The sequence below is a fragment of the Gadus morhua genome, chromosome 9 (assembly GCF_902167405.1).
Source record: "Gadus morhua chromosome 9, gadMor3.0, whole genome shotgun sequence".
NCBI lineage: Eukaryota > Metazoa > Chordata > Actinopteri > Gadiformes > Gadidae > Gadus > Gadus morhua.
In genome coordinates, this window is record NC_044056.1 from 13,095,141 (window position 1) to 13,113,806 (window position 18,666).

At 50.6% G+C, this 18,666-nt stretch overlaps 2 protein-coding genes across 3 annotated transcripts; both read left to right on the forward strand.

The window, feature by feature from the left end:
• The first annotated feature begins 109 nt into the window (after positions 1 to 109).
• LOC115551033 (mixed lineage kinase domain-like protein) lies at positions 110 to 8,165 on the forward strand. Of its 2 annotated transcripts, XM_030366528.1 has the most exons (12): positions 111 to 226; positions 1,445 to 1,777; positions 2,436 to 2,556; positions 2,740 to 2,847; positions 3,299 to 3,470; positions 3,886 to 3,986; positions 4,388 to 4,523; positions 5,059 to 5,143; positions 5,414 to 5,553; positions 5,760 to 5,809; positions 6,370 to 6,513; positions 7,512 to 8,165. In XM_030366528.1, the coding sequence occupies exons 2-12, from the start codon at positions 1,451 to 1,453 to the stop codon at positions 7,559 to 7,561; spliced, it is 1,434 nt and encodes a 477-aa protein (XP_030222388.1). In that variant the 5' UTR covers positions 111 to 226; positions 1,445 to 1,450; the 3' UTR covers positions 7,562 to 8,165. The 2 variants fall into 2 exon arrangements, 1 of the variants encoding a protein (XP_030222388.1); XR_003977971.1 differs by lacking the exon at positions 7,512 to 8,165 and having other exon boundaries at positions 110 to 226; positions 4,388 to 4,527.
• Positions 8,166 to 8,408: 243 nt separating this feature from the next.
• rfwd3 (ring finger and WD repeat domain 3) lies at positions 8,409 to 17,931 on the forward strand. Its single transcript, XM_030366498.1, has 13 exons — positions 8,409 to 8,625; positions 9,357 to 9,616; positions 11,027 to 11,208; positions 12,183 to 12,226; positions 12,778 to 13,017; positions 13,282 to 13,373; positions 14,352 to 14,466; positions 14,607 to 14,820; positions 14,895 to 15,045; positions 15,525 to 15,701; positions 16,237 to 16,451; positions 16,856 to 17,085; positions 17,474 to 17,931. The coding sequence occupies exons 2-13, from the start codon at positions 9,357 to 9,359 to the stop codon at positions 17,615 to 17,617; spliced, it is 2,064 nt and encodes a 687-aa protein (XP_030222358.1). The 5' UTR covers positions 8,409 to 8,625; the 3' UTR covers positions 17,618 to 17,931.
• The last annotated feature ends 735 nt before the right edge of the window (positions 17,932 to 18,666 follow it).

The window sequence follows — 18,666 nt, forward strand, 5'->3', positions numbered from 1 at the left end:
TGTGTGTGTGTGTGTGTGTGTGTGTGTGTGTGTGTGTGTGTGTGTGTGTGTGTGAGAGAGAGAGAGTGTAAGTCAGCGCCACCACCATTCTGTTATTAAATCACCCACAAGGTGGTGTGTCCTGAGGGGGAGGGGCTTAGAGGCGTTGCACAGGAAGTGTGGCTGTGTTCAGAAATTACAGCTCCTGACAAGACCGCAGCTCTATCTCGCTCCACATCAACGAAAGGTAAACACACACACACCCGCACGCAGATACACAGGAGCACACACACACACACGCAAACTGGTACACAGAAGCACACACACACACACACACACACACACACACTGACAAACACAAAAACATACACACTCTGTTTCCTGGTCATTTTTCACTTCCTCCTCTTCGTGTTGAATTGATGAGGTTATTTGACCGTGTGTGTGAGTGATATGGTTGAACTTGGCAGCTCCCAGTGTGAGTGATGTGGTTGAACTGGGCGGCTCCCAGTGTCCTCCATTAGCAGAGGTGGTTCTACTGTGGTTCTACTTGGAACAATGTTACTGGAGCATTCCCGGGCCTCTGGGGAGTACGTCAGGTTTCCTGCTGATCCAGCCATGGGCTGACTTCTGGTCACATGACTTGATGTGCATGTCAGGCTGTAGGTACTGAGTTAGGGTTAGCTAACCCTTACCCTAACCCTGAGAGTCAGAGTTAGCTAACCCTAACTCTAACCCCAACCCTTTCCCTGGCTCCTTTAGTGTCTGCTGTGGCTTCATTGTGTACCCAACATGTTGCTGCACGCGCATTTTCAGAAGACAATGCGTGTGGTTGCGTGAGCAAACTCGTCGTAATATTCGTGAACAGGCTGAAATGCAAATGCTAGCAAAGCAAATGAGCAGATCGCACAGTTTCAGGTCCCCAGGCAGATTTGAAGCCGGCCTATGATTGGTTGATGGGCTGGTCTGAGTTATGGTGCCCCCTGTCGCTGAAGCTGTACTTCACATTCTGGACCCCAGCCTAAGTGCGGATTCTATATGGGTGCCAACTTTGACAACTTGGAGGGGTTCAATGGTAGACGTCAGAGTTTTTCTCGATTGAATCCCATTCTAAAAACATCAGTGGTCCTTTTAATTTGACCCTGGGACCTCTGTCCACCTGTGATATCAAAGCCTTCCACATAACCTCAGGTCCTTGATGTCTCTGAAGTGGACTTGGGAATAATTGAACGATAGCGACTCATTTTCACACATCGTATTTATCTTAATATATAACAGGGCGTGACTCTCATCACTAAAGGTTTGAGTTATAGCTCCCACTGTGGTCACAGCCGTCGAGGTTTGAGTTATAGCGCCCCCTGTAGTCACAGCTGTGGAGGTTTGAGTTATAGCGCCCCCTGTGGACCCTTTCCATATAAAAAAAAATATATTCTAAATCTGAATGATGAGTGAATGACCTCTGACTCAGGTTAACATGATGGAGACCATCGAGCCCATCCTGAGCCTGGCCGCCTCCATCTACCATCTGGTGGGGGAGGTCCAGGCCAACAGGAAGCGCTGTGCGCGCGTGGCCGAGCGCGTCCGGGAGCTGGCGGGGCTGGTGACCGCCTTGGGGGGTGGGGCTTCCACTGCTGACTCCAAGGTGGAGGCGGGGCTGGAGAAGCTAATGTTGACGCTCCGGTTGGCTGAGGACCTGATCAGGAAGTATGCCGACGCCCGCCTCCTGAAGCGGCTGGCACGGGCGTATCACCTGGGGGAGGACTTTGCCGATGTCAACGACCGGCTCAACGACGCCTACCAGGTACTGTATAGATACGGTATTGTACTGTCCAACCTACATGCTCCCTAATGACATGTCTCTGTACTCTCTAACCCAACCTGCTCCCTAATGACCTGTCTATGTACTCTCTAACCCAACCTGCTCCCTAATGACCTGTCTCTGTACAGTCTAACCCTCCCTCTCTCTACTGTCTAACCCTCCCTGTCCTCCCCAGGTGCTGTCTCTGTGCTGTCTAACCCTCCCTCTCTCTACTGTCTAACCCTCCCTGTCCTCCCCAGGTGCTGTCTCTGTGCTGTCTAACCCTCCCTCTCTCTACTGTCTAACCCTCCCTCTCCTCCCCAGGTGCTGTCTCTGTACTGTCTAACCCTCCCTCTCCTCCCCAGGTGCTGTCTCTGTGCTGTCTAACCCTCCCTCTCTCTACTGTCTAACCCTCCCTCTCCTCCCCAGGTGCTGTCTCTCTACTGTCTAACCCTCCCTCTCTGTACTGTCTAACCCTCCCTCTCTGTACTGTCTAACCCTCCCTCTCTGTACTGTTTAACCCTCCCTGTCCTCCCCAGGTGCTGTCTCTGTACTGTCTAACCCTCCCTGTCCTCCCCAGGTGCTGTCTCTGTACTGTCTAACCCTCCCTGTCCTCACAGGTGCTGTCTCTGTACTGTCTAACCCTCCCTGTCCTCCCCAGGTGCTGTCTCTGGCCCTCCAGGTGGAGCAGAGCCACTCCTCCCGCTCTGCCTTCGAGGAGGCCCGGCGCCGCGCCGAGGACCAGGCCGACCAGCAGGACGACGCCCGCCACTTCCGGCAGAGTAAGACCCGGGCGGCACGGTAAACAGGGGGTTGGTCGCCACCGTCACCAGGCCCTCGTCCGCAGGGGGTGGGTCGCCATGGTCACCAGGCCCTCGTCCCCAGGGGGTGGGTCGCCACGGTCACCAGGCCCTCGTCACCACGGGATGGGTCGCCACGGTAACCAGGTCTCTCCTCTCCTCCAGTCCTCGAGGCCACTCAGGAGACTTTGAACGCCACTCAGGAGACTGTGAACGCCACACAGGAAGACGTCCAGAAGCTCCGGGGCACAGTAGAGACTCTGATCCAGACCGGTAAGTCCTGTCTGTCTGTCTGTCTGTCTGTCTGTCTGTCTGCCTGCCTGCCTGCCTGCCTGCCTGCCTGCCTGCCTGCCTGCGTGCCTGCCTGTTAGCCGGACAGCCTGTCTGTCTGTCTGTGTGTTTGTCTGCCTGTTAGCCTGTCAGCTTGTCTGTCTCTCTGGTTGTCTGCCTGCCTGTCTGTCTGTCTGTCTGTCAGCCTGCCTGCCTGCCTGCCTGCCTGCCTGCCTGCCTGTCTGTCTGTCTGTCTGTCTGTCTGTCTGTCTGTCTGTTAGCCTGACAGCTTGTCTGTCCGTCTGTTTCTCTGTCTGTCTGTCGGCCTGCCTGTCTGTCTGCCTGTTTACTGACCGCTGTCTACTGTGTGGATGTATGTGTGCGTACATGTGCGTGGTTGTGTGTGCGTGCGTACATGTGTATGGTTGTGTGTGTGTGTGCCTGCATGCGTCAGTCAGTAAATCCAGGATGGTGAATCAGGACATCAGGGTGATCGCAGCAGACGAGTTGACCTATGACACCCAGCCCTTCATGACCTCGCCGACCTCTGAGGTCTACAGGGGAGAGTACAACAAGTTCACCGTCGCCATCAAACGCTTCACCACTACCGCCTCCACCTCCTCGCAGTAGGGCCGCTAACTACCCCTAACTAGTCACTACACACTGACTAACCCTAACGTCACTAGTCAATACACACTGACTAACCCTAGCGTAACTAGTCAGTACACGCTACAAATACTAATCAACACGAGGAAGCACATTAGAGTCAGTGCACAGTCACACTATTAAATAAATACTACACCCTACACTGCACAAAATTATAATTGAATCATTTAAATATCATAATCGTTCGCTTGGTTCACACTTATTTTTTTATCTCTTCTACCATGTTCTATCTGTTCTGTTTCTATGTTTCTGTTTCTATGTTTCTGTGTCTACGTCTCTGTTTCTATGCCTCTGTGTTTCTGTGTTTCTACTTCTCTGTATTTATGTCTCTGTCTTTGTGTGTTTCCATGTCTCTGTTTCTGTGTGTTTCCATAGCGACGTTCAGAGGGTTTTCCATAAGGAGATAGAGACCATGCGGCGCTTCGAGTCCCCCAACATCTTGCGGATGTTCGGCATCTGTGTCCAGGACGAGAACGGTAAAGACCAGAGCATCTACCTGTAGGCTAGGGCTAGACCCAAACCCTAGACCTAGGGCTAGACCCTAACCCTAGGTCTAGGGCTAGACCCAAACCCTAGACCTAGGGCTAGACCCTAACCCTAGACCTAAGGCTAGACCCTAACCCTAGACCTAGGGCTAGACCCTAACCCTAGAGCTAGGGCTAGACCCTAACCCTAGACCTAGGGCTAGACCCTAACCCTAGACCTAGGGATAGATCCTAACCCTAGACCTAGGGCTAGACCCTAACCCTAGACCTAGGGCTAGACCCTAACCCTAGACCTAGGGCTAGACCCTAACCCTAGAGCTAGGGCCTTCTGAGGTAGGACTAGGAGGTAGACCCCAGCATTGGGTTTACCCAGCTATGCTGTGTGTCTGCAGGGCCGTCGCCCACCTTCCTGATAGTCATGGAGTACTGTGAGAAGGGGAGTCTCCGTCAGGTCCTGGACAGCCCCCGGGCCCTGACCTGGGCCCGCCGGGCCGGCATGAGCCTGGACGCCGCCCGGGGCCTCTACCGGTCGGTATGGAGGGTTAGACAGTAGGGAGGTGGAGGGTTAGACAGTAGGGAGGTGGAGGGTTAGACAGTAGGGAGCTGGAGGGTTGGACAGTAGGGAGCTGGAGGGTTAGACAGTAGGGAGTTTGAGGGTTAGACAGTAGGGAGGTGGAGGGTTAGACAGTAGGGAGGTGGAGGGTTAGACAGTAGGGAGCTGGAGGGTTAGACAGTAGGGAGCTGGAGGGTTAGACAGAAGGGAGAGCATATATTGACTGCTGTCAAGGAAAGTGAATTTTTTGCCTCTAGATAGAAGATATTTTTTTGTTTTGGCAAGTAGCCGTGCAATAAGTGGGATAATGTATAGACGCCGGTCATTATCGAAGATAAGCCCTTCAGGGGGACGCAAGACGCTCGCCCTGGTTCGCCCTGTCGGGGCTTATTTCCTGATAATGACCGGCGTTCTATACAGTATCCCTTACATATTCCATCAGTCCCCTCTCTATGGATCCTGGACCGTCCAGCTACTGAATGATTGTGTTTCCATGGTTACGTCCCACAGCCTCCACCAGACAGAGGACAAGACCAAGGTTCACGGCTGCATCAACAGCAGCAAGTTCCTCGTCGCCGAGGGATACAGAGTGAAGGTGAGAGGGTGAGAGGGTGAAGGTGAGAAGGTGAGAGGGTGAGAGGGTGAAGGTGAGAGGGTGAAGGTGAAAGGGTGAGAGTGAAGGTGAGGGAGTGAGAGGGTGAAGGTGAGAGTGAAGGTGTGAGGGTGAAGGTGAAAGAGTGAGAGTGAAGGTGAGAGGGTGAGAGGGTGAAGGTGAGAGGGTGAGAGGGTGAAGGTGACAGTGTGAGTGTTAGAGGGAGAAGGTGAGAGGGAGAAGGTGAGAGGTTGACCAACTGTTGGATTTCAGCTGGGGGGTCTAGAGCTGGCAAAGACGGAGACGTCTCTGAGGAAGAGCTCGGACGGGCAGACCAGCTCACTGCGGTACTGCTCTCCCCAGCAGCTCCAGAACGTCAACTATGTCTACAACAAGAAGTGTGAGATTTACAGGTGAGACACACACAAACAAACCCCCTGAAGCACTATAAACGGCTACTGCTACAGGCCTCAACACAGCAACAGTCTGTCCTCTATCACAGCTACAGTCTAACTATATCAAAGCTACAGTCTGTCCTTTATCACAGCTGCAGTCTGTCCTTTATCAATGACCTTACCAAACTCTAAATCTGTATTCTTTATTCTGTATTATTTTGCAGCTTTGGGATTGTCTTGTGGGAAATTGCAACTCGCAAGAAACCTTTTGAAGGTAAAAGTTGATGTTCCAAAAATCTGCACCACCTCCAACACATCTATTGAAGAACAAGATATATGATCATAAATCGAATGATCATATATCTAATCATATGACAGTATATCTAATCATATGATCATAAATCGAATCATATGATCTTATATCTAATCATATGATCATATATCTAATCATATGACCGTATATCTAATTATATGATCAGATATCTAATCATATGATCATATATCTAATCGTATGATCATATATCTAATCATATGATCATATATCTAATCATATGACCGTATATCTAATCATATGATCAGATATCTAATCATATGATCATATATCTAATCGTATGATCATATGTCTAATCATATGATCATAAATCGAATAATATGATCGTATCTAATCATATGATCGTGTACCTAATCATATGATCTTGTATCTAATTATATGATCATAAATGTAATCATATGATCGTATATCAAATCATATGATCATATATCTAATCATAATCCTCACTCTGACTCGAGGCTGATCCACTAACGGGTTCCTCTTATTTGGGAGGCTGTGTTCAGATTGTTCGACTAGTCTTGAAATCTTCAACAAAGTGATAACGGAGAAGGTTGTAGAGCGTCTGCCAGACGACTGCCCCTCAGCTCTGAGGACACTCATCGACGCCTGTCGCTCCTTAGATGACTTCAAAAGACCTTCAGCTGGAGGTGAGCAGCATACCACAGTATAGATGCTATCTATACTGTGGTATAGATACCGTCCATCCATACCACAGTATAGATACCATCAATACCGTGGTATAGATAATAATAATAATAATAATAATAATAATAATAATAATAATAATAATATTAATAATAATAATAATAAATGTTATTTATAATGCACTTTATATTCAAGAATCTCAAAGTGCTTCAGAGATAGATACCATCAATACCGTGGTAGATACCATCTATACCACAGTATAGTGTGGTATAGATGCCGTGGTATGGATACCATCTATACCACAGTATAGATACCATCTATACCGTGGTATAGATACAATCTTTACCACAGTATAGATACCATCTATACTGTGGTATATATGGTATCGATACTGTGGTATAGATAACATCTATACTGTGGTATAGATGGTATCTATACCGTGGTATAGATACCATCTATACCACAGTATAGATACCATATATACCACGGTATAGATACCATCTATACCGCGGTATAGATACCATATATACCACAGTATAGATGCCATATCTACCATAGTATCGATACCATATATACTGTGGTATAGAAACGTGGTATACATACCATCCATACCACGGTATAGAAACTTTGGTAGATGGTATCTTTACCATGGTTTCTCTATACCACGACCCACCCACGTTGAAGAGGTACTTTCTAGATGGAAATACGACGTGCCTGGAACCAAACCAAGTCATGCTACGCTAAGTCGTGGCCAGTTGAGCTGGTACTGTCAGTGGAAAAGGGGCAATAGTACCACAGTACCACCACAGTACCACCACAATAAAACCATAGTACCACAATAGTACAACCATAGTACCCCAGTAACACCATAGTAACACAGTACCACCATAGTACCAGAGTACCACCACAGTAGCACAATAGTACCAACATACTGCCAGTATCATACATACTACTGGTTAAAGGGTGACTCTGTACTTGAAGATCTGTTTTCTGTCTCTAGTGGTGGTCGATAAACTGCGCAGAGTTGTGGACGAGCTGGAAGAGGAGTGAGACAAGTTAACGTCTGGGAGAAGAGTGAGACAAGTTAACATCTGGAAGGGGAGAGAGACTTGTTAACGTCTGGAAGAGGAGTGAGACATGTTAACGTCTGGGAGAAGAGTTTGACGAGTCTAACCCTGATCTCCAACGCTTCGGCGTAACAATGTTGCACACTCGGGAATGTTGGTTGTGGTTTGATGATGATGGTGTTTGATGATGATGGTGGTGATGAAGGAGTGTATTTGAGGATGATGGGGTTTGATGATGAGGTTGTTTGATGATGAGGTTGTGTGGTGATGATGGTGTTTATGGGTGTTTCAGGATGAGGGTGTTTGGTGACGGTGGTGTTTGAAGATGAGGTTTTTTTTATGATGAAGATGTTAGTACCTTAATAATGATGGTGTTAATAATAACTTCATAGCTAACCAAATGACAAATATATTTACGCCCAAAATATATCCATACAATACGGAAAGGCCAATATTTCTACTGCAGTACTACAATGATATTATATTTTTATATGATATTATTATATTGTTATTTGGTGGAACAAGTCTTAAAGCATGCGAGGCTAGTTGTGTTGCTGTCTTAATAAATAAAACATCTTTCAACCAATCGTAAGTTTGGAATGATCTTTTATTCTTTTTAATGTTGTGAATCATACAGAACACCTTCACATGCTCGCTCTCTCTCTCTCTGTCTGTCCTTCTCCCTATTTGTCTCTCTATTTCTGTCTCTCTGTCTTTCTCACACACACACACACACACACACACACACACACACACACACACACACACACACACACACACACACACACACACACACACACACACACACACACACACACACACACACACACACACACACACACACACCAGAAGGGGCGGGGCTTGAAACTCGGCGCGGGGAGATTCGAGCGGAACTCGCGGCTCCAGACGATGTTTGTTTACGACGAGTCCGCAGCACCGAGAAGAGTTAGCCCTCCGTATGCTGACCGGTAGCTCGAGCCCCGCACGTCTCATCCTAGGGCGGGTTCAGCCGGACTAGCCTACCGAGCTACAGCTGCTCTCCTGCAGGCAAGTCCCAACAACACAATCTTCCCCCACGGCAGAGATAACTGCTGGTCGGCAGCTAAAATGGCCTTCTCCGCCTCGGAGTCGGGTTATCTCCCCCGGCTGAGATAACCGCTGGTCCGCGGACTTTGAAGCAGATTAGCTCATAGTGCTACACACAGCTAGTTGCATATAGGGGAATTATTCATTGAACCGCCTCATTATGGTGCTTTCGTTGATCTAGGTAGAGGCTAGTAACGTGGCTCTAGGTAGAGGCTAGTATCATCTAGAGAGGCTAGTAACGTAACACGGTAGAGGCTAGTGACGTGACTAGGTAGAAGCCGGTAACATCTAGAGGCTGGTAACTTTACTAGGTAGAGGCCAGTAACGTGACTCTAGGTAGAGGCTAGTAACATCTAGATGCTAGTAACGTGACTAAGTAAAGGCTAGTAACGTGACTAGGTAGAGGCCAGTAACATCTTGAGGCTATCACGTGACTAGGTAGAGGCTTGTAACGTGACTTTAGGCAGAGGCTATCACGTGACTAGGTAGAGGCTTGTAACGTGACTTTAGGCAGAGGCTGGTAACTACTAGGTAGAGGCCAGTAACGTGACTCTAGGTAGAGGCTAGTAACATCTAGATGCTAGTAACGTGACTAAGTAGAGGCTAGTAACGTGACTAGGTAGAGGCCAGTAATATCTAGAGGCTAATAACGTGACTCTAGGTAGAGGCCAGTAACGTGCCTTTGACTCTAGATGGAGGCTATGGACATGGACGAGGAGCCTGTGGTCGTGGCAGTCCGAGGCCCGGACCTCGGTGGAGGCCCACGTTTCCACTTCCCTCAGTCAGACTCGGAGAGCAGCCCGGAGCTGGAGACCGGTCTGGAGGAGGAAGAACCGCCTCCCATCATGAGCACCTGGGCCTTCAACCAGCGCTCTGCCCCGGGCCAGAGGGGGGAGCCACGCCCCAGAGCTGCACGGGGGCCCGCAGCCACCCAGCCCCGCCGGAGGACCAGGTGGATATGGAGAACCTTACCTTTCACATTTCTACATTCACACTACATGCGCCTGTCGACGGATCTCATTGACTTTGCATGGGGAGGTCTCAAATTGCATTGTGTGTCTGTCCGTTCTGTCGGCTCCGTGGCCTTCGTGAAAAGTTTAGAAATGTTCAACTTTACGGGCAGCGGCGGATCCGTCGGCCAATCAGATCGCTGTTATGCAAATACACTACTGTGACGCAACTTGGACTCTGTCTAATGAAATCGCATTTTTTACAAAACCCGGGAGCACACGTGGGTGTGTCAAAAAGCCGGCCGGCAGCGGGGGATTTAAAAATGGAGGACAAAGTTATCATTGCTGTGGGCAATCTCACAATTCAGTTTGACCAGTCCCTGAACACGTACAGGGGCAACACTCTCCTTGCGACCACGGGATCCATTTTGCAATAACAACAACAAGCAGGAAAAAGGCGGCTTTAAGCGGGGGGGTGATTTGATTGGCTGCAGGCTGCGTCTACAAAGACTACTCCCCCATACGTCAGACACGCCCTCGGTGATCCGTTGATGGATCTCATTGACTTTTGCATGGGGCACTCTCGAAATGCATTGCGGGACCTTCCGTTCTGGCGGCTCCGTGGCCTGTGTCAAAAAGTTGAGAAAGGTTCAACTTTTCAGGCAGCGACGGATCCGTCGGCCAATTAGAACTCCAGTGTTTTCCATACATAGACCATACATGTGGCGCGTTACTATGGTGTTACTGTGAAATATAAATATCGTTCCGTTCGTCCATCTCCGCATAGCACTCTTTCTCCCTGTCATTCTCGTTCACACACGCACACAGAGACAGGCGCGCGTATGCCAATGGTGCGCGGGTACACTACCACTTATTGGATAAACCTGCGTATCACTGATACACTGCACAAGCACTGACAGCGGATTCGTCCACGCCTCCTCTCAACACGCCTACAAAGGAAAACCCGAAGCAGCGGGATATTTGCGATAAATGTGAAATGCGGTTATAGTTGATATATATTACGGTGTTAGACCCCCAGCCCGTCTTGCAGGAAATTTGAATTTGCTCTGCAGCAGGGACTGGAGATCGGGAAGAGGCCGATCAACTTCAAAGTCTTTTTTGTGCGCGATTGCTTGATACACGAGTGAGCAAACGCAAAACGCCCCCCCTCGGATTTTAAAGACCCATAGAGCCCTTTAAGAGTGCTGAAACCGCCAACCAGAACTGCTGCATTGTGACGGAGAACCCGAGATTTGATTTGGTTCTCGGCAGCCCTATTAAAATGGTGGAATTACAAAGTGTGTGTGTGTGTGTGTGTGTGTGTGTGTGTGTGTGTGTGTGTGTGTGTGTGTGTGTGTGTGTGTGTGTGTGTGTGTGTGTGTGTGTGTGTGTGTGTGTGTGTGTGTGTGTAGACGGGGACTCGCTCCGCCCTCCAGAGCCTTCCTGGACTTCCTGCTGCGGGCCCCGGCCGCCAGCGAGGCCCTCCAGGGGTCCGGCAGCAGCACCGACATCAGCGGCTCCGACACCGAGGAGCAGGCCCCGGGCCCCTCGCTGGGGGCCTCTGCTGCTCTGGGGCCCCCTGCTGGGTCAACAGGTGACTCTTGTTTAACATCAGGCCTCCTGAATACCGGCATGTCCAGGTTGACTTATTCCACTAGTATTAGGTAACTAGTACTTTCATGGAGGTAACTAGTACTATCAAGGTATTAACTAATACTTTCATGGAAGTAACTAGTGATAGCATGGGAGTAACTAGTACTATCAAGGTAGTAACTAGTACTCTAAAGATAGAAACTACTATATGTATGTAACTAGTGCTAACATGGTAGTAACTAATAGTACTATCATGGTAGTAACTAATGCCTCTTTTCCACCGACAGTACCAGAACAGCTCCCCACAGGGACATACACACTAGGTCCTCACAGGGACATAGATAAACACTAGGTCCTCACAGGGACATAGATACACACTAGGTCCTCACAGGGACATTGGCGTGGAACAACTTGGTTTGGTTAGTACCTCTTCAACATGAGCGGGTCGTCATAGCACGAATACGCTAAACTGCAGTGACGTACTTATCCACACAAAACATAAACAGACGGGGCTACACACAGGAGTGTCTCCACCACTGTCACGGTCCACGCCGTGTTCTTGCGCACTGATCCTGCCATGTTCAATAATCAATAACTATTGTTGACTGAACGCTAATGATAGTGTATAAAGATAGTTGATGTCGGGTGTCGGACGTTGCGCTCGTCCAGTCTGGCCAATCAGTGGCCAGCAGCCTGTTTACGTCAAACCAGTATCAGAACAGCTCTCTTGGAACCTTGACGGAGGTGAGACTAAAGAAGTACCAGATACCAGGTACAACATTTCGGTGATGGTGAACATTTAGCTGGTACTGTCGACGGAAAAGGGGCGTAATAATACTATCATGGCGGTAGTACTAGTTATAATTTAAGCCATAGCAGGCATCGCTAGCTGCACTAGCATCGCTAGCTGTTAGCTGCACTATGCCCTGAAGCTAACAGAGATGCTAACCCTGCTGTTTGTGTCCTGGTGTCCAGAACCCAGCGCCCCGACAAATGAAACTGCAGGGGGGCGTGTCCAGGTGAGGAACTGGTGGTCACACACTCTAACCCCTCTAACCTCTGGGGTACACAATGACTCTTTTCACAACTCCAGGACGTTCTCTGCACTGTCTAGCCCCTACCTGCTCCTTAATGACCTGTCTCTGTACTGTCTAACCCCTACCTGCTCCTTAATGACCTGTCTGTACTGTCTAACCCCTACCTGCTCCTTAATGACCTCTCTATGCTGTCTAACCCCTACCTGCTCCTTAATGACCTGTCTCTGTCCTGTCTAACCCCTACCTGCTCCTTAATGACCTGTCTCTGTACTGTCTAACCCCTACCTGCTCCTTAATGACCTGTCTCTGTACTGTCTAACCCCTACCTGCTCCTTAATGACCTGTCTCTGTACTGTCTAACCCCTACCTGCTCCTTAATGACCTGTCTCTGTACTGTCTAACCCCTACCTGCTCCTTAATGACCTGTCTCTGTACTGTCTAACCCCTACCTGCACCTTAATGACCTCTCTATGCTGTCTAACCCTAGTTAAGGTGTGGACGATGTCAAGCTCTGCTCTTGTCATCGATTTCAGCTGGGCCCCGTGGTCCCGCCTCCGGCCACTGTGACTCCGCCCTGTGTCCCGGTGGCCACACCGTCCTTCCAGCCCAGCCAATCGGAGGAGGGGGAGGGGGACACCTGCCCCATCTGCTTTGAGCTGTGGGCGGCGGCGGGCGAGCACCGGCTGGCCACGCTGCGCTGCGGACATCTGTTCGGACACGCCTGCATCAAGCGCTGGCTCAAGGGCCAGGGGCAGGCCGGCAAGTGTCCTCAGGTGAGTAGCTGAGACACCTGTCAATCATCCGGTGAACAGACGGTGCTGTGACTCATTTAAATAACGATCCCTAATGAGAGCAGATTATTATACTTCTGATCATCTTGTCCTTTATGGCTTCACTGAACCTACGGCGTCTTATCAAACTGATGAAACAGTCAGTCAGGGGGTTTTGCCGCTCATTTGCCTGCTGTTTGCATCTACCTGTAGTGTTTCTACTCTTTCAATTGAATATGTTTGTACTGCCTGTTGGTTCGTCTGCAGTGCAACAAGAAGGCCAAGCGGTCGGACATCGTTCTGCTGTACGCCCGTAAACTCCGCGCCGTGGACAACTCGGAGCAGGAGGCCATGAAGAAGTGAGGACTGCCCTTACCCTGGTTAACCCTGACCCCCTAACTAACCCGAGCCCCCTAACTAACCCAAACTCTCGTCATGTGATGTAATCGAGAGACCCGTAGAGCGCTGACCGTAGAACGCTCTCGTAGCTGTCGTTCTGTGCTTGTACACGATGGTTCTGTAGCCTTCACGGACCAGTCTGCTGGTGTCGTGGCAATTTCTCTATCAGAGTTTGCATCTAAGGCAGATGAGATATTTAGATGCAAAAAGCACACAATACTTGTAGACAAATTGGTCGTCATATATATTTGTAATAAAAGTACGAATAAAGATGCATCACTACATGCATCAACAAACAACATAACAGGCATACACTACAATAATCTGAGGCCTCAGATGGGAGTTCTCCCTGCATCTTACTTCATACTCTAAAGGTACGCTCGGAGAAAATCCACCGAGTGTTCCAAGTCGTGAGTTTTTATTCACTTGGGTTGGGTTCTGGAGGGGGTGTGTCCCCCAATAAACCAAAAGCCTTTGTTTACCAGATGGTAATCTTTACAATTGAAGCTCCCCTGGATGCCATTCAAGGGGGTTGAGGCGCAGGCCCACACATCAAAGGATTGCAAGGAAACAGAATACATCTCACAAAAGGAGAGGAAGAGGCAGGCAATAAAATGCATCACACGAAACCCAAAGGTTCACACTTTAGATGACCCACAAGGAGAGTAAAAGGCAGGCAATATATGCATCACACAAAATAGTAACAAAAGTTAAGTTCATGGACAAAAAACGTAACAACATGTAGATTTTCCATCACACTGGTCCGGCACCAGAAGGCGTGTTCTGGCTGAGCTGTTTAACCTCACAGGGTTAGGGGTTAGGGTTAGGGTGGGCTCAGATGTTAGGGTGTGCTCAGATGTTAGGGTGGGCTCGGGTTAGGGTGGGCTCAGAGGTTGGGGTTAGATGCTCCTGTGTAACTCTACATGTCGTGGTGACAGGTGTCTGGCGGAGGAGCAGGCTCTACGCAGGAAGGCGGAGCTTGAGTCGGCTCAGTGCCGCATGCAGCTCCAGGTGGTGACGGAGGAATGTGGAAAACTCCGGAAACAGGTCCAGGTGGGTCTCCCCAACGTCTTACTGCAGAGGAGTTGTTGGTGACCAGTGTTCAGAGCTGTTGGTGACCAGTGTTCAGAGCTGTTGGTGACCAGTGTTCAGAGCTGTTGGTGACCACGGTGTTCTGATCCTCTGTCCTCCAGGATATCCGGACGCTGATGTCTCAGGCGGGCGGAGCCTCCTGGTCCACAGGGGGTCTGTCCCAGCGGGCGGAGGCTCCCCGGGGGGGCAGCCACTACACCTTCTTCAAGGGCGTGCTGGTGTCCCAGGCCGGGGGCTGCCGGGTCCTGGCCTTCTGCGGCCCCCTGGGCTGCCTGCTTGCCTCCCAGCCCTCGCCCCAGGCCACGCTGGTCCCAGGTGGCTAACCCGCCCGTCCGTCTGTGTGCCGAGCGTCCCTCTGTCCTCCTGTTGACCCCGCCTCTCGTCCTCAGGCTACGGCGTGAAGAAGATCAGCACGGTGAACATGAAGGCCAGTCAGTACATCCCCATCCACAGCAAACAGATCCGCGGCCTGGCCTTCAACCGCCGGGACGACAGCCTGATGCTCTCCGCCTCCCTGGACAACACGCTGAAGATCACCAGGTCCTCACAGGAACATAGATACACAACAGGTCATCACAGAGACGTAGATACACACCAGGTCCTCACAGGAACATAGATACACACCAGGTCCTCACAGAGACGTAGATACACACCAGGTCCTCACAGGAACATGGATACACACCAGGTCCTCAGCGACATAGATACACACCAGGTCCTCACAGGAACATAGATAAACACTAGGTCCTCACAGGGACATAGATACACACTAGGACCTCACAGGGACATGGATGCATACTAGGTCCTCACGGGGACATAGATACACACTATAGGACCTCACAGGGACATAGATGCATACTAGGTCCTCACGGGGACATAGATACATACCCCCAGGTCCTCACAGGGACGATGATACCCCCCCCCAGGTCCTCACAGGGAGATACACACCACGTCCTCACAGGAAAATAAACATACACTCTTGTCATAAACTGACCAGTCCAGGTGTTTTCTGATTGTTCTAGTTTGCTGACGAACACGGTCGTCCAAACTTACAACGCTGGGAAGCCTGTGTGGAGCTGCTGCTGGAGCCTTGACAACAGTAACTATGTTTACGCCGGACTTCTCAACGGCTCGGTTCTGGTCTACGACACCAGAGACACTAGCACCCACGTCCAGGAGCTGCTGCCGCTCGGAGCCAGGTAACACTCACTCACTCACTGGCTCACTGGCTCATTGGCTCACTGGCTCACTGGCTCACTGGCTCACTCACTGGCTCACTGGCTCACTCACTGGCTCACTGGCTCACTGGCTCACTGGCTCACTGGCTCACTGGCTCACTGGCTCACTGGCTCACTCACTCACTGGCTCACCGGCTCACTCACTCACTCACTCACTGGCTCACCGGCTCACTCACTCACTCACTCACTGGTTCACTCACTCACCGGCTCACTCACTCACTCACTGGTTCACTCACTCACTGGCTCACTCACTCACTGGCTCACTCGCTCACTGGCTCACTGGCTCACTCACTCACTCGCTCACTGGCTCACTCGCTCACTGGCTCGCTTGCTCACTCGCCCTCTCACCCAGTCGCTCACCCACTCGCTCACTCGCCCACTCGCTCACCCACTCGCTCACTCACCCACTCGCTCACTCACTCACCCACTCGCTGGCGGACTCACTCACTGGCTCACTCCCTCACTGGCTCACTGTCTCCCTCCCCCCTCCCCCCAGGTCTCCGGTGCCGTCCCTATCCTACATCCCGCGGGCGGGGTCCGGCCCCTTCCCCTGTGGTGGGCTGCTGGCCGGCTCCCTGGAGGGGGGGTACTTCTGGGAGCAGCTGGAGGGCACCAGCTACCGACCGCACCAGCTCCCCCTGGAGGCGGCCGGCTGCATCGACATCCAGGTGGAGACGGCCACCCGCCACTGCCTCGTCACCTACCGCCCAGGTACCCTCACCCTAAAACCTCACCATTAACCCTCACCTACCGCCCAGGTACCCTCACCCTCACCCTAAAACCTCACCCTTAACCCTCACCTACTGCCCAGGTACCCTCACCCTTAACCCTCACCTACCCCCCGGTACCCTCACCCTAAACTCTCACCTACCGGTAATGCGGTACAGGAGTAGTTGTGTTAATGTAGGGTTAAAGTAGCGGATGGACAGGAGTAGCGTTAAAGCATCACTATAGTAGCGGATGGATAGCAGCAGAAGTCTGGTCATGGTAACGAACCCCCTCCTTATCGGTCCTTGTGAGTGGAGAAGTGAGGAGGCTGAGGTCATATCCTCGGACATGAAGTCATGTGTAAACACAATGAATAATGAGGTGGTGAATGTAACCTTTGACCACAGGGCGCTCCAACCCGTCTCTGCGCTGCGTGCTGATGGAGCTGACCCGTGCGCCCCAGCTGGTCCCCTCCCTGCAGGGCTCCCTCCCTGGAGGGGCCTGCTCCTGCTCACCTGTCCAGACCTTCAACGCCGGCTCCTCCTGCAAGCTGCTCACCAGGAACGCTGTGTTCCCCAGCCCAGCAGGGGGCGCCATGCTGGTCTGCGCTGGAGATGAGGCCTCCAACTCCACCATGGTGAGGACTACAACACAGGATGTAATAGGACTACAACACAGGATGTAATAGGACTACAACACAGGATGTATTAGGACTACAACACAGGATGTATTAGGACTACAACACAGGAAGTATTAGGACTACAACACAGGATGTAGAGTGGAGAAAAAGGAGAAGTTCGATTTCTTTCTAGATAATGCAAATAATACATATGGAAATAATTATTTGATCAGAGTCCGGAGACAGTTGAGTCAGGAGTTTGAGGAACCATGTACTAGCCTTACTTCCTTGCCACTAGCCGTCGATCCTAGCCACTAACCGTCGATCCTAGCCGCAAACCGTCCATCCTAGCCACTAACCGTCCATGCTAGCCACTAACCGTCCATGCTAACCCCATGTGTTGCAGGTGTGGGACGCTGGGTCCGGAGCTCTGATCCAGAAGCTGCCTGCTGATCTGCCTGTGTTGGACATCTGCCCCCTGGTGGTGAACGGAGGTCACTACCTCGCCTCGCTCACAGAGAAGATGCTGAAGGTTTACAAATGGGAGTGAAGGGATGATGCTCTGGCCAGGATGGTTCATGGGTACAAAGGGGACATGAAGGGGGTTCAGGATCGCGTCAGAGGAGACCCCCATTCATGAGCCAGGACCCCTCATCGCTGCCCTGTCATTTGTCCGTTTGGTCGCCCGGGTGATGATGTCTGCCTTGGTTCTCCTCCCTGGAGGAGAAGGATGAGGTTTGGTCCCAGGGACCAGTTCAGATATGGACCTCACATCCCATAATTCACAGTGTTTTTGTGTGTGATATGTACATACTGCCAACTGTATTTTTCATTGAATAAATAATCTATGTTTTCACAATCCAAGTATTGTCCCTGATTAGTACAGACATTCTGGAACATTGGGCCGCTATGTAAAGAGCCTGAAGGGCCCTATACACACTTGCACTAGGGGGCCTATACACACCACCACTACGGGCCCTACACACACCACCACTATGGGTCCTACACACACCACCACTTGGGCGATGGGGTCCCTATACACACCACCACTAGGGGCCCTATACACACCATCACTAGGGGCCCTATACACACCACTACTAGGGGGAAGGGGTCCTACACACACAGCCACTTGGGGACGGTGAGGTGTGATTCATTGCCTTGAATGTGCGTCTGTTTCTCCGGGGCACTTTTAACCTGACATGCTGTACAATGAGTGTTTTCTAATCGTCGCTTGTTTCTGTTTTTGTCCCCTGCCTCCAAACTACGGATCTACATGTATTATGATCTTGCCGTGCTCTGGTGCTATCTCAAATATCAAATCAATCAATTTTGCGCCTGCCATAAGTCTCAATGTACGTTTCCAAATATCCATATATTGGTAGTGATTCAATGACTCATGAACCCTAACCCTAAACATTTTTACATTTTCTGTTGAGTATTTTTATAGTATCTTTAAATGTGTATTCACTTTATTAATGTTTTCCATTGCTTGGACAAAAAGTCTCCACTATCTGCAGCCCGACACTGGGGGATGGAACCCAAAGCCTACCTGTGACACTGGGGGGTGGAACCCACAACCTACCTGTGACACTGGGGGGT

Bases quoted from the DNA above. Each gene is read 5' to 3' on its own strand.
- LOC115551033 (XM_030366528.1), top strand. From the start codon at position 1,451: ATGATGGAGACCATCGAGCCCATCCTGAGCCTGGCCGCCTCCATCTAC. The intron at 3,471-3,885 runs GTAGGGCCGCTA...GTGTTTCCATAG, and splicing joins ACCGCCTCCACCTCCTCGCA to CGACGTTCAGAGGGTTTTCC. The intron at 4,524-5,058 runs GTCGGTATGGAG...TACGTCCCACAG, and splicing joins GCCGCCCGGGGCCTCTACCG to CCTCCACCAGACAGAGGACA.
- rfwd3 (XM_030366498.1), top strand. From the start codon at position 9,357: ATGGAGGCTATGGACATGGACGAGGAGCCTGTGGTCGTGGCAGTCCGA. The intron at 13,374-14,351 runs GTGAGGACTGCC...TCGTGGTGACAG, and splicing joins GAGCAGGAGGCCATGAAGAA to GTGTCTGGCGGAGGAGCAGG. The intron at 14,467-14,606 runs GTGGGTCTCCCC...TCTGTCCTCCAG, and splicing joins AACTCCGGAAACAGGTCCAG to GATATCCGGACGCTGATGTC.